This window comes from Rhinatrema bivittatum, chromosome 4 (genome assembly GCF_901001135.1).
Source record: "Rhinatrema bivittatum chromosome 4, aRhiBiv1.1, whole genome shotgun sequence".
NCBI lineage: Eukaryota > Metazoa > Chordata > Amphibia > Gymnophiona > Rhinatrematidae > Rhinatrema > Rhinatrema bivittatum.
The window spans coordinates 186,407,359-186,424,114 of record NC_042618.1 but is presented as its reverse complement, the minus strand read 5'-3'; the positions used below and the strand labels follow the sequence as shown (position 1 = coordinate 186,424,114).

At 41.3% G+C, this 16,756-nt stretch overlaps 1 protein-coding gene across 4 annotated transcripts in view; it reads left to right on the top strand.

Annotated features, from left to right (window-relative positions):
* Positions 1–16,756, top strand: part of NOL8 (nucleolar protein 8) — a 107,445-nt gene that overhangs the window by 6,233 nt on the left and 84,456 nt on the right. For all 4 annotated transcript variants that reach the window (XM_029599373.1, XM_029599372.1, XM_029599371.1 and 1 more), the window contains 5 exons: positions 749–811; positions 1,569–1,647; positions 8,721–8,868; positions 9,740–9,808; positions 11,305–13,242. In XM_029599373.1, coding sequence (XP_029455233.1) covers positions 749–811; positions 1,569–1,647; positions 8,721–8,868; positions 9,740–9,808; positions 11,305–13,242 — 2,297 coding nt within the window. The remainder of the gene's footprint in view (positions 1–748; positions 812–1,568; positions 1,648–8,720; positions 8,869–9,739; positions 9,809–11,304; positions 13,243–16,756) is intronic.

The window sequence follows — 16,756 nt, the reverse complement described above, 5'->3', positions numbered from 1 at the left end:
CTTTGCATTGTAGCTGCTCAGATTAGTAGTTTTGCCACACATAGTGTGCTCTCACCTTTGAATTGGAAGAACCTGTTTTCTTCCTCTCAAATGTTTTTTTATTAAAAGGCTGCTGCATGATGCCCGCTTCAGAAGATGAGAGGAATAAACTGCTCCAGTTATTTATTGTAAAGAATAAGATTGAACTATAGTCGCCAAAAACACTAGAGTGAGATTCTGAAGGTATCAAATTGTGAATGCTTGCTATGCGCCATGTTGTAATGATAAAAAGGCATGAAGGTGGTTTTGATACTTTCTTTAATGTTTTCATTCTCCTATACGAAAAAGAATGGCAGGGGTTGCAGTCTTTCCCCATCTTTGTTTAGTGCTCTATGACATGACTTACCGTATATACTAAGGGAGAGGGAAGGCAGCTACTATTACACATCATCAGCTCCTATACAAGTGATACCTATTACCTAACATGATTTTCTGATTTTGGAATCCACTGTAAAAGGGGGAAAGTGGGTTTTCTATGATAAACATAGCTCCCTTCTTTCTACATAGGAGAGGAATAACTGTTATATGTGGCTGGTTTGAATCCCACTAAGTGGTTGGAGTTTGTACTGCACTCTTATCCAATTGCTGTTGACCTCCATTGCAGAGATTTAAGCATTCCCTCTGTAGTTTAGCTAGTAATTAGAGACCAAACGGATGTCAAAATAGATGCAAACCAAAGCTCATAACTACATCTGAATTTGTTTTGCAGGAAACCAGACAAAAACCTTTGCATATCTCAACATTAGCATTTCAGAAACAGAACTTAAAAAATGTAAGTATGGAAGACTTTGCCTGCTCTAGGATTAAGTATTGTTTTTGTGCAATTCATTGGTTGCATGTATCACTTGATGCTGCTCTAATGAAAGCATGTCATGAATTTGGTCAAGCAATAATATAATAACTGTTAACAGCTACACAAAAGATGAGGATAGAACAAATAAATGTCCTAGAGCTAAGACTTTGTGGCAAATCTTTGAGTGTTATTTCAACTCAAGCTCTCAGTAACTGCCAAAAATGCCCTTTCTAAAAACAGGGAAGACTTAAACACAAATGTAAGTGTTTAGCCACCCTTATTCATTGAATATTATTTCTTAAAGGCTGTCCCCTGGGAATGACTGAGCACTAGTTTTTCGAATAACTGGTGGGGTTAGGGCATTCAGTATCTCTGCTCTTTTGTTTTCACATCAACAAACTAAAGCAAAGAAACACATTTCTTCCAGCAAACCAAGCCTCTGAATAAAGTGGGCATGTGAAGAGACAACCTCTGGAATAAGGGTGGAGTTACACGTTTTCTTATCCTATTTGTAGTCAGGAGTAGCATAGTTATAGAGCTGGGAGGCTGGCATCTGCTGACCATAGCACAGCTGGGAAACCAGGTTTATCTTTTCTCAGCAACTCACGTCTTTGTCTTCCCTGTGCTGAAATCTAGATGGTAGATTGTAAAGCCATTGCTTTTAAGCAGTTTTATGATTTATTTTGCACTGCAGTATGTACATTTTTCCATTTGTGCAAATAATGTTGTTTGATAGGTATGTCCATTCTAAATAAGACGAAATGGAAAGGTGGAACATTACAAATCGAGCTGGCCAAAGAGAGCTTTTTACACAGGTAAGACTGGAGGAAAACTTGATGTAATTATCTTGGAAGAGACAACAGTTAATTTAATAAACTGCTTATGTTTTTTGGTTGGTATAAATATTTATTTATTTATTTATTTATTTAACGTTTCTTTTATACCGATGACCGTTCGCACATCGCATCGGTTTACAGTGAACACAAAACCATTGGGCGGGGCCCTTACATAAAACAGATAATATACTGAACTAGGAAACATATAATTGAAATTAGGGGGGAGCCCTTACATCAAAACTATTTACATCAAAACTATATACAGAATTAGTGCACAGTACCAAATCGCCAAGCATAGAGGTGGTCATAACAGGAAATCCGAGTAAGGGTAAGGGTCGGGGGGGAGTTATGTAATAGGGGGTGTGATGGAGTAAGCTTGTTGGAAGAGCCAGGTTTTAAGTTTCTTTTTGAAAGCGGGGGTATAGGTCTCAGTGCGAATATCATGGGGCATAGAGTTCCATATCGTGGGGCCGGCCAGAGAAAAGGCTCTGTTAATAGTGGAGGAAAGCTTAAAGGATTTAATAGATTGGGCTTGGAGTGTTCCTTGGAGTGCTGGGCGTGTAGGTCTCTTGGAGGTACGGGGTACGAGGGGGGGGTTGAGCCAGTTGAGGTTGGAGTTTAATAGACTTTTGTGTATGATTGAGAGAGTTTTATAAAGAATTCGTGACTGTATAGGGAGCCAGTGTAGTTCCATAAGTGCGGGGGTGATGTGATCTCTTTTCTTTGTGTTTGACAGGATGCGAGCGGCGGCATTTTGTAGAAGTTGGAGTGGTCTAGTGTGAATTGCGGGAATGCCAAGTAAGAGCGCATTACAGTAGTCAATCTTTGAAAAGATAATAGCTTGAAGGACTGTACGGAAATCATTGAAATGTAGCAAGGGTCTGAGCTTCTTTATTGTTTGCAGTTTAAAGTAGCAGTCCTTTATAATGGATTTGATGAATGGTTTGAAAGAGAGGTGATTATCAATAATAACTCCTAGGTTGCGAGTGTGAGGTGGGAAGTTAGTAGCAGAGTAGGCAGGGGGGATGACCGGGAGTGGCTGCTTATTCGATATGACTAAAAGCTCAGTTTTGTTGGAGTTAAGCGCTAGGTGCATGTCCTTTAGGAGCTGGTTGATAGAGGAAAGACAGGATTCCCAGCTGTGTAGAGCCGTTTGGATGGTGTCCGAGAAGGGGAAAATGATTTGTACATCATCAGCATAAATAAAATGCTTGATGTGTAGATTAGTGAGGAGCGTAGTAAGGGGGAGCATGTAAATGTTAAATAAGGTAGATGAGAGTGAGGAACCTTGGGGAACACCTTGGGGGAGACTGATGGGGTCAGATTCATTATTGTTCATAGTGACAGTGAAAGTACGATTTTGGAGATATGATTGAATCCAATCAATGGCCTTGCCAGTGACCCCAATATTTCTGAGTATGCTGAGGAGGACATCATGATTAACTGTGTCAAACGCAGCTGAGATGTCAAGTAATGCGATAAGATAGGATGATCCTGAGTCAGTTCCTTTGATAAGGGTATCGTGTAAGGAGAGGAGCAAAGTTTCAGTACTTAAGTGCTTCCTGAAACCATATTGGGTTGGAGGGAAGATGTTATTTTGTTCCAGGTGATCAGATAGGCGTGTGTTCACGAGCTTTTCAAGCACTTTAGCTAGTAGGGGTAGGTTGGACACTGGTCTGTAATTAGAGAGGGTGGTGGGGTCAAGGTTGGCTTTTTTGAGGAGTGGTTTCACTATGGCTTGTTTCAGAGCATTGGGGACAATGCCATGTTCTAGGGAACAGTTAAGAATATTTGAGAGGGGTTTGGCGATCACATTGTGTATAGAAAGTAGGAGTTTAGAGGGGATAGTTTCCGAGGGGTGAGTGGAAGGTTTCATTTTCTTAAGTATGTTTTCTACTTCCAGGGAAGATGAGGACTCAAAAGAATAAAGGGAGCTAGGGGAGTTGATGGTGGGAAGAGAGATATTGAGGTTGTTGTGTGAAAATTGTGCTGTGATGGACGATACTTTGTTTTTGAAAAATTGCGCTAATTCATTACAGCGGTTTGTGGAGGGTGTAGCTGATTGTTGTGTGTGTATGGGAGAAGTAAGGTTAGCGACCATAGAGAAAAGAGCCTTGGGGTTGTATTGCAGCCCATTTATTTTATTGGCGTAGTATTTTCGTTTTGAGTGTTGAATAGAGTTTCTATAATCATGCATACGTTGATAGTAGAGAGTTTTGGTTGCGGGGGATTGGAGTTTGCGCCATGACCTTTCCGTGGCTCTGAGTTGGATTTTGAGATTTCTAAGGAAAGGAGTGTACCAGGGTTTCCTATTCTTTCTGTAAGGGTTGATTGTTTTTGTTATCAGGGGGCAGTGCACATTGGCAATGCTGCGTGTGCAGTTCACCCATGAGGATAATGCGTTATCTGGTGAGGATAGATCAATTTGTTTGTCTAAGTCAGAGCATGCTAATGCAATGGTTTCTACATCGCATGCTTTGTGGAATCTAAGGGAAATAGGCTGTCTGGGCGTGGATAGAGGGCTTTGAGGGAGCGATAGTTTGGTCTCAATCAATGAGTGATCAGACCAGGGTACTGATGTACATAGGGGGGGACTGTTCACACTGATGGGCGAGTTTATAAAAATCAAGTCAAGGGTGTGGCCAGCCTTGTGTGTGGGGGAGTTTACTATCTGTTGGAAGCCCATAGCTTCGAGCGAGGCCAAGAAAGCTTCACAGGCCGGTGACTGTGGTGAGGTATCTACGTGTAAATTGAAATCTCCTAGGAGGACTGTGGGTAGGTCTGGCGAAAGTGAGTTTGTGAAGAATTCAATCAGAGGAGATGAATCTTTCTCTAGAAGACCAGGGGGTGTGTATATAAGACAGAGTTGGAGTAGTTTAGATTTGAAATATCCAATTTCGTATTGATGGGGGATGTCACATCTATGAGACACTAGTTGGAGGTCCTTTTTTATAGCCAGGAGTAGGCCGCCTCCTCTCTTCTTCTTCCTCGGGATTGAGAAAATATCATAAGTATCTATGGGTAACTGGTTGATAAGGGGAGTGTCATGTTGTTTGAACCAGGTTTCAGTGATAGATTAAAGAAGAGCTGTTAGGGTCTAAATAGATGCCATAACAGAACAGGGCAAACATTTATTGAATATAACGTGTCACAGTTGCTAATTACTGAATCTGCTTTCTAACCTTTCTGTCCTTTTCTCGCATATTTGCCAGTACTCAAGTCTGGACTGATCCGGTACGTACAGGGAAAAGAAAATTAGGTCTTACCTCTGATAATTTTCGTTCCTGTAGTACCATGGATCAGTCCACAGTCCCACGCACTGCTGTGTTAAGTTGGGAGAGTCCACTGTTCAAAAATTTGCTCTGAATTCGTTGGCTCTGTTGAGCTGATTCTCTCTGTCCTTTATGTTGGTCTGGGTCGGATCCTTGTTGAAGGGGAGTGACCCAAGGGTTTTCCGGTTGATCTTCCTGTATATAGTTAGTGACAGTTGGGGTTCATTCTGCTTTGACATGACGTAATACTGGCAGGCTGTGGGTGGCACCCTGGTATATATGACGGAGCCTGTCAAATCTTGCTCTGTCTCCAACTGCTGAGGCAAAACCCAGGAGTCTAGACTGATCCTTGGTACTACAGGAATGAAAATTATCGGAGGTAAGACCTAATTTTCTTATGTAACAAAGTAAATGTAACATACTATTGTAGCAATTTTCAAAAGCCATTTACTCAAGTAAAGTGCATTTACGCATGTAAATACTTTTGAAATCAGACCCATTGTGACTACATGTGTACCTGCAGTGTCATGTGTATATGTAAATGGGGAGAAAAGGGGTGGTTTTAGTGTTGTTCTGTTGCAGAGTTTAGAAGTACACACCGAAGTTGCTATTTTGTAAGCCGTATATATATTACCAAACTTGTCCGTACACTTATACACCTGCTAATAAAATTGTAAAAGTGAAATTGCACTGTTTTGTGTGCAGCTTTTGGCTCTTTCGAGAGGCCTGGGTTAAGTAGTGGGGATCTGGGTGAACTGGTGGAGGTGTCGATGAACTGGTGATTCCAAGTACGTTCACAAGTTTCTTCAGAAGCGGAGTATATGCATTCTTTATAAAATACATGCCTCCATGTAGAACTCTGGGTTATTACGTACACATGTTAAAATTACAGTGCATGGATAGAGAAAGTATGTGTTTTCTTGCATTAAAAATATATAGTGCAGAAAGTCAGTTGAACTATGGCCTATGTTGGGATTGGTTACATTTTGTTAAAGATTTTTTTTGTAAATTTAAATTAAACAAAAATATATATAGTGCAGAAATACATGGTATTTTCTAAACCTTGCAGCTCCTGCCACACAATTTAAAAAAAATATTAGTTTAAATATCTAAATTTCAAATCTCACATCCACAATACCATAAAAACAGGCTTCTTCAAATTGCACATCCTAAAGAACTTAAACCCCTGCTATATACCCAAGACCTCCACACAGTCCTACAGGCAACTATTTTAACTAAACTGGACTATTGCAATTCTTTATTGCTGGGCCTCCCTCTCTCCACTATCAAACCCCTCCAACTTTTACAAAATGCCATGGCCAGAATCCTAGCAAACGCACGTAAATCGGATCACATTACCCCATCCTAAAAGACCTCCACTGGTTACCCATATCCTCACGCATAAAATACAAAACACTCGCCATCCTCCACAATTTATTGTACAATCAAAATCATGCTTGGCTCGAGAATGCACCTCTTTTTCCGATCATCTATCCGCGTCTCCAGATCCAACCTTGCTGGTACCCTATACACCCCCTCCCTAAAAATTGCTCACCACACCTCAACCAGAGAAAGGGCTTTCTCTATCGCCGGCCCTTCCCTATGGAACACCCTGCCCACTGCCCTCCGTCTAGAACCTAACCTGTCTAAATTTAAAAAAGGGCTCAAAACTTGGCTCTTTACATTAGCATACCCAGATGTTGACCAAATTTAGCTTGACTTTAACCCCGCAGCCCACCCTTTCCCCCTCCTCCTCTCTGCCTCTCCTCTTCTCCCCCTTTCTTCACCCCAAGCAAAGACTCCAAAATATAGTGTTTCTCCCCCTCCCAAGCAATGACACCTAAATTCTGTTATAAGTTTCCCCTCACCCTCCTTTAAGCCTACCCTACCATTCCCCCCCCTTTCCCTGTCACTGCCATCACTGGTCTGGTACCTACCCGCCCACCTGTACATATTGTCTATTGTTAATTTTATTTTCTTCAAATGTTCCTATCAAATTTCTCTCTTTCGCTATCCTTCCTACTGCTGTCCTCTCTCCTCCTTCATTACTGCTCCCCCCCTTCCCTTCCCTGTTTGTTGTATTTCTCTCTTGTCATTTTGTTACAATGTAAACCAGCATGATCCGACGAAAGTCAGTATATAAAAATCAACAAATAAATAAAAATAAATGTCTGTGGCCAAGCTTATGTGCATTTGATGACTTGCACAGACTATTGAAAATTAGAATCGCTAGTTTCTTTTCAGAATATTTTTGTAAAGATAAATGTGAAAGAAAAATTAGACTTGGGAGCCCTTTTAGCAAGATTGTAGCTCAAGAAATAGGTTATAATGCAGCTCAGGCACTGTTTTGTTTTTTTTTTGGGGGGGGGTTTACTGCTGTATAGAATACCTTGAGTAGTATCCTGCCTTATCTATTAAACACACACATATGGGATGTTTTGTTAAAAACAAATTTTTAAGTTAGTCTTATTTATAATTGCACAATATCAATAGGTTGCAGAGTACAATATAAGAAGTTTTGAGGTTTTTAGTATCTTTTTTAGGTCAGAGCTTATAAGTGACCTAGCTGGTAATGTTTCATTCCCTGAGTTCATATATATGGAAACAGTTTCTATCTAACCTCTTTCAACTCTGAGTGGAACTGTTTCTTCTGGGGTACAGAAATGGGCAAGAAAAGTCTCTTGGCATGAGTAGGATGAAGGGTAAGTAATAAGATCTCAGAGAAGGTTCATGTTGTGGTTTCCATCTGATGCCAAAAGTCCAATTATCCTTTAGAGCAAGGCTTCCCAAACCTGACCTGGGGACCCCCACAGCCAGTTGGGTTTTCAGGATACCCACAATGAATATGCATGAGATAAGTTAGCATTTAATGGAGATTCAGTATATGCTGATTTATCTCATGCATATTCATTGTGAATATGTTGGAAACCCGACTGGCTATGGGGTCCCCAGGTCAGGTTTGGGAAGCTCTGCTTTAGAGCTAAAACCTTGATTTAAGGGAAAAAAAAAAAAAAAGGGTTCCTCTCCACATGTTTGATGTGATGCGATTACACTCATTTTGATTATAACTAATCAAAATGAATTAAGGTTTTTTTGTTTTTTGTTTTGCAGGGTTTAAGAAAACATTCCTTTTCCACCTGTCCTTCATCAGGAATCTTGGAATAGGTGCCAGTCTGTCAGCTTCAGGCGTCAGTTGATATTTATAGGGAGCATTTTTTTTTTTTTTTTAAGAAATTTGCAAGGTTAAATGGATGTTTGACTGCAAAGAAGATCCATTTAAAAATAGTTCTCCCCTCTCCGTGGGGAAAGGATCAGTGCTGGGGACGGGACCAGAACAGTCCTGCAAAGTACCTTTTTAACTCCCCAAACACATTTCCTGGCAGGGAAATTTTACTTGCAGCCCCCTTCCAGAGAAGTGATTTTTAAAGGGAAACTCCATATCTAGTTTTCCTTTAAAAATCTAAGTGTAGGCCTGTAGGTACAAAATTAACCTGCAAGCTCTTCAAGGAAGCTGAAAATTGACCTCAAAACCAATTTATTATTTCTGGGTGCATGTGTAATTTGGAAACAGGCTTGTGGTTTTCCTTGTTCTACCAGACATTACCAAGCCAAAGTTCAGCACATCTGCAGCAGGTGTCCAGTGAAAGTTGCTGTGCCTAGTGATGACTTGCCGGACTTCCCTCTGCTGTTCAGACTGCTTTGGTGTAGCCTAATTGTTTCTACACCTTTTTGTATTGAAATGCTGTCACAGCTGAAAACCACCTGTAATATTTTATTCAGGCTGGCGCAAGAGAGACAAGAAATAAAAGAAAAGGAAAAAAAGCCTCAAACAGACAAGAAGTCCAGCCTTGTTCAGTCCCTGATAAAAGCCGGTGTGGTGGATTTTCAGCTGAAAGCGGTACCAGGAACTGAAGTGCCTGACCATAAGGTGTGAAAATATCCAGCCTTAGAAATTAAAGTGATACTATAGTTGGATAGGAGAATTTTTTTAAACATATATAAATTCCAAGTGCAGGACCCCCTACACCACAAACTCCTGGTTCAGCTCCATAGACTAACTTAGTCTAAATAATTGTAATCCAGCTCTGACCAGGAATTAAATTTCCAGCATTGGGAAACCATGTGTTAAGCCTTCCCACCTCTCTGCGTCAGGGAGTAATAGCTAATGCCTTCATTAACATGGGTTTTAAATGGCGGAGTGCTCTAACTCGTGTACCCAGTTTATGCAGAATTGTGCGTATATATATTTTTTTTCTTTTGTGTACAAAACTCCTTAATGCATCAGAAGTAAAGCCTGCACCCAAAAACTGTGTGCAGATTTGTTGATAAAACTGTGTGTACAGCCCAGCGCATCTTATTATATCAGGGCCTACATGAGCAGGAGATAAAGAGACTTGATGAAGATCCCGAGTGTCTGTAATTATTACTTCACTTCTGGATCAACAGGCATGGCACAAGCTATGAAGGAGGACAGTTTTGTTTATGTATAAATATTGCTGTTAATTATCAAATGTGGCAAGACAAGTATTTACAGAAAAACTGTGAATAATAATTTGATGTGCTAAGTATAATGTTTTATATCTAAAAGTCCCAATGGTGGGAACACATGGATGGGGTTAGCTTAAATTCCTGAAGCAAAGTGTCCTTTGTGCAACATCTGGAGCATCAGCAATAGAAGTCTCTTCAGCGTTAGTCTTCTCAGTCACATCTCTGTCTGCTGAGAGAGCATGTGCTTTTAATGTACCTTGTAGTTGGCATCATTTCACACTAAACATTTATTTTATTGTTAATTCCTCCAGGGCTGGGTCGTCAGTAAATTCGGAAGAGTTTTACCTGTCCTTAATCTTAAAGGCCAGCACAGAAGAAAAATATCCTTTCAGTAAAGAGCATCCATAAAAAGTTCATTCTGCCTTGATTTTTCTTTCCCTGCAGGCTTTCTGTAAGATTCATATTTTATTTACCCTGAGGTTTTACATTTAACAAGTTTCCTCTGTATAATTGACTTATTATTTATTATTTTTTATATACCGACATTCGATCTCAATCGAGATATCACACCGGTTTACATTCAGGTACTGTAGGTATTTTTCTATCCCCAGAGGGCTTACAATCTAAGTTTGTACCTGAGGCAATGGAGGGTAAAGTGACTTGCCCAAGGTGACAAGGAGCGACAGCAGGACTCGAACCCTGGTCTCCTGTTTCATAGTCCACTGCTCTAACCACTAGGCTATTCCTCCTCCTATGAATCATAAATTATAGGGTAATTCTTCATCTCAACCCAGAGTTTAGAATGGAACTGGTACTTTGTCATGATTCCACACAGGCAACTTATAAGTAAACTGAGCAGCCTTAAAGAGACTGACTGGGAGGCGTCAAAGGGCAGTAGTAAATGAAGTTCACTCCGAGAAGAGGAGCGTTGCTAGTGATATGCTGGTTCTTTTCAATACTTTGTAAATAACATTGTGGAAGGTTTGTCTTTTTGCAGTTGATATCAAAATCTGCAAAAAGGTAAGACACCCAGGAAAAAGTGGAAAACATGAGGAGGGATCTAGTGAAGCTTGAAGAATGGTCTAGAATAGTGGTTCCCAAACTGTCCTGGAGGACCCCCACCAGTCACGTTTTCAGGATATCCACAACGAATATGCATGAGCTAAATTTGCATGCACTGCCTCCATGTCATGCAAATTTTATCTCCTGCATATTCGTGTCCAAGTGTCTTTTTTGCAGGGTTTCCTCATTGTCACCTCAGCACTGCACATAAATATAATATCCATGTTGTTGTGATATTTTTAAATTGGGAAAACTGTACTTGGAATGCCTTTTTTCATATAAAATCTGTTATTATAAATGCATAATTTTTAACTATGTGCGTGGTGAGAGCTGGGAAGGATGGGTGCAAGGCTGTAAGGTTCGCAGAGCGCCTAATACTCTTGCACTATCCCTGAGAGCGTGCGCTATGCACAGACCCTTGCCATTCACTTATCTCCCACATTCCAGGATGCAAATGGTTGGGAAGCAGATGATAGGGTTCCCAGCTTCATAGAAATATTTTCACTGACATTCTTATCTGGGAACTCTGACCTCTGCCTGCCCACTTCCACAGCATTTCAAATCATTGAAAGGGACAGACTGCAAGGGGACCCTTGCCCCCCACTTCCCAGGACCATCTTGGTGATTTGACCTGCATTGTGCTTTGTGGGGGGTAGGGGTGGTGGGGGGGGGCGTCATCTCATTCCTCGCCTCAGGCAGCAGATTGCCTTGAGCCGCCCCTGCCTAAGTGCGCACATTTTTCCATTAGTTTTAAAAGAACTGTTTTACCATGTAAGTTGTTATGATTTGTTCTTAATCCTTAACTTGAGCTAACTTTATGAAATATGATCCATCAAAATATTGCCATAACATTAGGAAACTGGAATGTGACTCTAGCGACACAATTGCAATATCCCAACTTACATGGCACCTGGAAGAGGGGAATGATGACATAAGCAAGAAACGTCGTGGCGAGTTCCCTACTCCTAAAATTCAAACTAAAAAGCCTAGGATCCAGGACAGTGAAAAAAATAAGTATTTTCTTGCATCATTAAGTTCTGGCAACCATTTGGAATCCAAAAGACAGAATGAACTGCAAGGGAAAATGCTCCAAAGCCCATTTTCCAAGTTAGGTTATCCAAAGCTTAGAAGCAGCATATCTGACAGCGACATTGATTCTGAAGAAGAAATTAATGCCATGGTGGAAAAGCAAAAGGGGATTCTAAGCACATGGGATGAAGATTCTAATTTGGAAGTTGTTGGAGATACTTTTGAGCTACAGTATAAAACTCACTGGGCTTTAACAGAGCCAGCCACAACAAAGACTGTTTCTCAAAAAAGTAAAGCCAGTGTTGAAGTTATTGAAAAGGACAACGAGTATGATTCTGCAGATACAGATGAAATTATTGCAATGATAAAAGCTCCCAATCCGAGCAGTCAGAAGACTGAATCTCGGCAGAAGCCAGAATCAGTGAAATTAAGAATAAAAGACCTTCAGATTGAAGTATCCAAGAGCACAGCTAATATTGATTCAGTAATTATTCCTCTAGGTACAACTCCAAATGAGAAAAAACACATAAATTCTACAAGCTTAAGAACTAGCAATAGAGATGAGCGCAAGACATGTTCACTGCCTGACACCGCCACTGATGAAGCAGGGACAAGTGATTTTGGAAGTGGAACTGATTCGGAGGATGAAAGTAGTAATTCTGAAGTTGATGCTGATTATAAAGCCATGATGCAAAACTGCTACCACTTAGAATTGACTTTTGGTGACTTGGAGAAACTAGCTGCAGTGTCTTCTAGTGAAGAAAGCAAAGAGAGCATAGCTAGCAGTGAGAGTCTATGCGAGGCTAACAAGGAAGTTGATCATAAGGCCAGAAGTGCTTGGAAGGCATCTGAAAAATCAGCAGTGAATGAAAAGCCAACAAAACCGGATGAGATATTGTCTTCCATTTTAGAAGAGGAGAGCACAGATGACGAGGATAATCCAAAAGAAAGCAAGCCATGTATTAAATTTCCGGCTTTTAAAGGAATAGGATCACTGTTGGCAGAGAAGTCCTCTGAAGTATCAATGAATAAAGCCCCTATGGGCTCATCTTCCAGTGGCTCTTTGAGTAGGGAAGTGATTTCCACAGAGCTTCCATCTAAAGTCTCTAATTCTTTTGTAGGAACCATGAGTCACAGGTTATGTTTTGATGAGGAGAAGAGTTTGAAAAACATCCAACCAGGACCTACAAAGGCTCTTAAGATTTCAAGTGCAGTCAACAGCAGGCATGAGGAGATTGAATCTGACTCCAGCAGTTCAGAAGATAAAGATGCAGTTTTAGGGCCAGCTGCAGTAGAAGAAATTAAATCCTTGAGATATGTCACAGAGGATGGTGAAAGTAACATCACATCTAGCAGTGAGGAAGAAAGCAATGATACCAGTAGCAGTGTCTCTGGTACCGAGGACCAAATTAATGATACAGGCAGTAGTAAATCTAGTGTTGAGGAGAAAGGCAGCAAAACTGACAATCTCGTGTCTGTCAAATCATGGCAGAACACAAACCATGATACCAAAGGTTTGCAACCTCCTGCAGTAACGCCAAAGAAGGATCCAAACACAAGAGAGTCGGCATTAATGGATTCCCTTGTAAAGAAAAGTGAATCTCCAATCTCGATTAATTCTAAACAGATGCTGGACAATCAAAAGAGGCTGGTAGCCTTACAGGAAAGACAGAGAGAGAGGGACGTGCAAAAGCAGCTTATCCAAGGGGCTCTCTCTAACCTGGTAAGTGAGCTGTCAGTGAAATATTAGGAGGGAAAATCATGCACAGAAACAGCACCATGTGCTGTGATGATTTTCTGCCAGGTTTGCAATCTGGAAGCTTGTTGAACTTGCGTCCTTTTCCCTATTGCAGCTGGCATGGGGAGTGGAAGGTAGTGACTGCCTTTTAGAGAATTAACACTAAGCATATATATAACAGGTGTAGATCTGAGTGCAGAAGATGTCTAAAGGTCTCGGGGTTATAGATCAAGAGCTATCATTAAAACTTCAAACATGCTTCCCCAGCTTGGTGGCTGTTTCGCTACTTGCTTATGAAAACTGATGCTCTTTGACCACTGAATTTGTCATCACAACTCTGATTCTTGATAGTCTGGCCACCTACTGATGAACAGGCCAATATAGTAAAGTGCGACCGCGGTTACCCTGCTTCTAACCCGCTTTCTACTCACAATTTGGCCGCGTTAGTCCAACCTGCGATTCACTATCCCTTTTAACCCATCCTTACCGCTTCTTTAAATCAACGGGTAACCCTTTCCGCCCGCGGCATGTATATGAGATGTAAACGATCGGATTAGCTATTCCCTACCATACAGTAACGCGCGCCCCGATTATCGCTTTTTAAACCTGCAGTTTTGCCGCGCGTTTAACCTGCTAATTTACCCGCCTACCCTTACCCCTGCGTTAGAGGCAGGGGTAAGGGTAGGCGGCAAACTTTCCCCCAGCCCCCGCTCACCTGCCTTGGCCGCGTCCATGGGTGCCGGTCTCCGGGGCAGCCCCAGTCCTCTCTCCCCTCCTCCCGAAGCAACTTTAACCAAAAGAAAACCTAAAATCCCCTCCTCCCGAAGCAAGGCGCAGGGCGAAAAGCGACTGGACACGTAAAATATTGTGAATAAGTGTAACTAAAGTAAACTTACTTTTTCTTTCTTTCAGCCCTCTCTGCCCTCCTCCGGAGGCGCACACCGCGGCTCCCCTGCCTCCCGGGGGCAGCCGACGGCGAAAGCGGCTTCCAGCGATCCCCGCCGGCGAAGATGGACGAACGCACGCCGGGGATCGCTGGAAGCCGCTTTCGCCGTCGGCTGCCCCCGGGAGGCAGGGGAGCCGCGGTGTGCGCCTCCGGAGGAGAGCAGAGAGGGCTGAAAGAAAGAAAAAGTAAGTTTACTTTAGTTACACTTATTCACAATATTTTACATGTCGAGTCGCTTTTCGCCTGCCTTGCTTCGGGAGGAAGGGTTTTTAGGGTTTTTTTTGGTTAAAGTTGGGATCCACTTCCTGGTACCTGTCATATCAAAGGTCATTTGAAATGACCTTTGATATGACAGGTACCAGCGCACCCAGGATACTGTATAGGCGCTGTATAGCGCTTGCATTTGCATGCCATTTAAATAGAGTATCGAGCGGTAGACGATCCGAACTGTGCGTGCGGCAAACACGGGTGCACCCGGCCCTAACACACCTCTTTCTACCGCACCTTACTGTATCGGCCCGGAAATTTGGTAGTCATGTCAGATTCTTACTGTGGTCACTGCCATGTGTTCACTGGACTTCTGCCATACTAGCCACTGCACACTTAGCCCTGTTCTAAATACTTGTGCACCTTTTCTATTCACATTCTTTATAGAGTATGAAAGATTTGTATATACAACAAACCGTTTTCTGTACTGTTTGGCATTCTTTCCTACCTGGATGAATTGTAAAATGCAGAAAAATGATCTATAAACATTTAAATTTACCTGTCTCCCATTGAAACATCACCGGAAAAGCTGTGTTTCCCCTGCCTCCTCTCCCACCGACCCTGAGAGTAACCTGCACAGAGTGGCAGTTGCTGCTGGGCAGACTGGATGGACCATTTGGTCTTTTTCTACTGACAATTCTATGTCACTATGAACTGCTTTCCGCCATTGTTCACATCCTGCCATGCAGGCAGGAGGGCAATGCGAAATCCTCCTTCCAGCCCACTTGGAAGCCAGAGCCTCATGAGTGCACACATCAGTAGGCATACAGATTCATACACTGCTGGTCACCAATAAACTGGTGCTAAGAAGCCCTAAGCATATTTATATATACAGATTAAAATTAATTCTGTAAATGTCTTTAACATTGACCTGAAAATGCAGCAACTCTGTCCTTACTATTTTTAGTCATTTCTGTCTTTCCATTGCAGTTTAGAAGAAATTCAAATTAAATTACTGCTATTAACACTTCTGTAGCACTACTTGATGTGTTTATGTGAAATGCGTTCATCTGCTGCTGTTTGCGGGGAAAAATTAGTGACATCATGTGCTGATTTGGCAAAAGAGCCCACAGGTAGTTAAGTGTAAAACCTGACGCTTCTCCCATGCCTGACAGGGAAAACTATCAGTAAAGCCTTAGGTTATCCTGTAAATTTTCTGCCAAAAATAAAATGACATACTGTTCATAGTGCTGTCGCTAATTTTTAAACAATGAAGATCAAATTTAATAAATTACTAAGAAATTTGTTTGTATTTTTTGGATGATCATTATCAATTGGACATCTGCATAATTTCTGTGGATTCCCTATAACAGATAACCATGCCATAAAGGAATCTTCACACATTTTTTTAGATATTTTATAATCTCATAAATTTTTATTACAATATCACACAAAAACATTGCCTACAATGAAATATTTTCCAATAGATATATTTCAAAACCATATTACTCAATAGATCTATGTGCATAATCTCTAAATACAAACAACCCGCAAAAACCACTGTCCTCAAATGAGAAATATCACACAAAATATGATCAGGTAAAATATAAACAAAAATTATATTGTGCAATAAGGGCATCAGCAAGCCGGGTGTATGTGTAAGACCTCCTTAGTAGAAGGTAGCCTGGACCTTTCTATCATCCACCCTCGACCATTAAGAAGACAGATTTAGATATTAGCAATGGAAAGTCTCACTTTTTCTAAGCACTGTTTTATACTGTAGATAAAAATGCCTATAGGCAAAGCTTAGAAAAATGAACATGATAAAAGAAACAAAACCCTGTCAGCTGGCGTTTCGGATCTCCTGCATCAGGGTGACTTATCTTCAGCAAAGTATCTTCTCTTCAAAGGATCACTCCATCTGGATCTATCAATCTCCAACAGGTTAAGCGAGGCCTACCAACTCAACCATCTAAAGCTTTTAAAGGTAAAAATATATCCGATGATGACGTATTTCACATTTGATGTCTCTGCCTAGAAAAAGAGAACTTTATTAACACTGCAAAGCTAGACTGCTACAAAACAAACACACGCAAGATGTTAAGAAATAAGTCTTAAAAATCTCAAAGAAGCTCCAGCTCTGAATTAAGTCCAACAGTCATCAAAGTATTTATTTAGACGACATATCCATCATTGTTCCATCTGCAAAAGACAGCGAGGGAAATTACCCCCATGCCATTTCCTAGCGTGTAGACAGATGGACTCAGGACCAATGGGTTATGCTCCCCTGCCAGCAGATAGAAACGGAGCAAGCTGATGTCGCAGTATATATACTCTTGCAGTGAC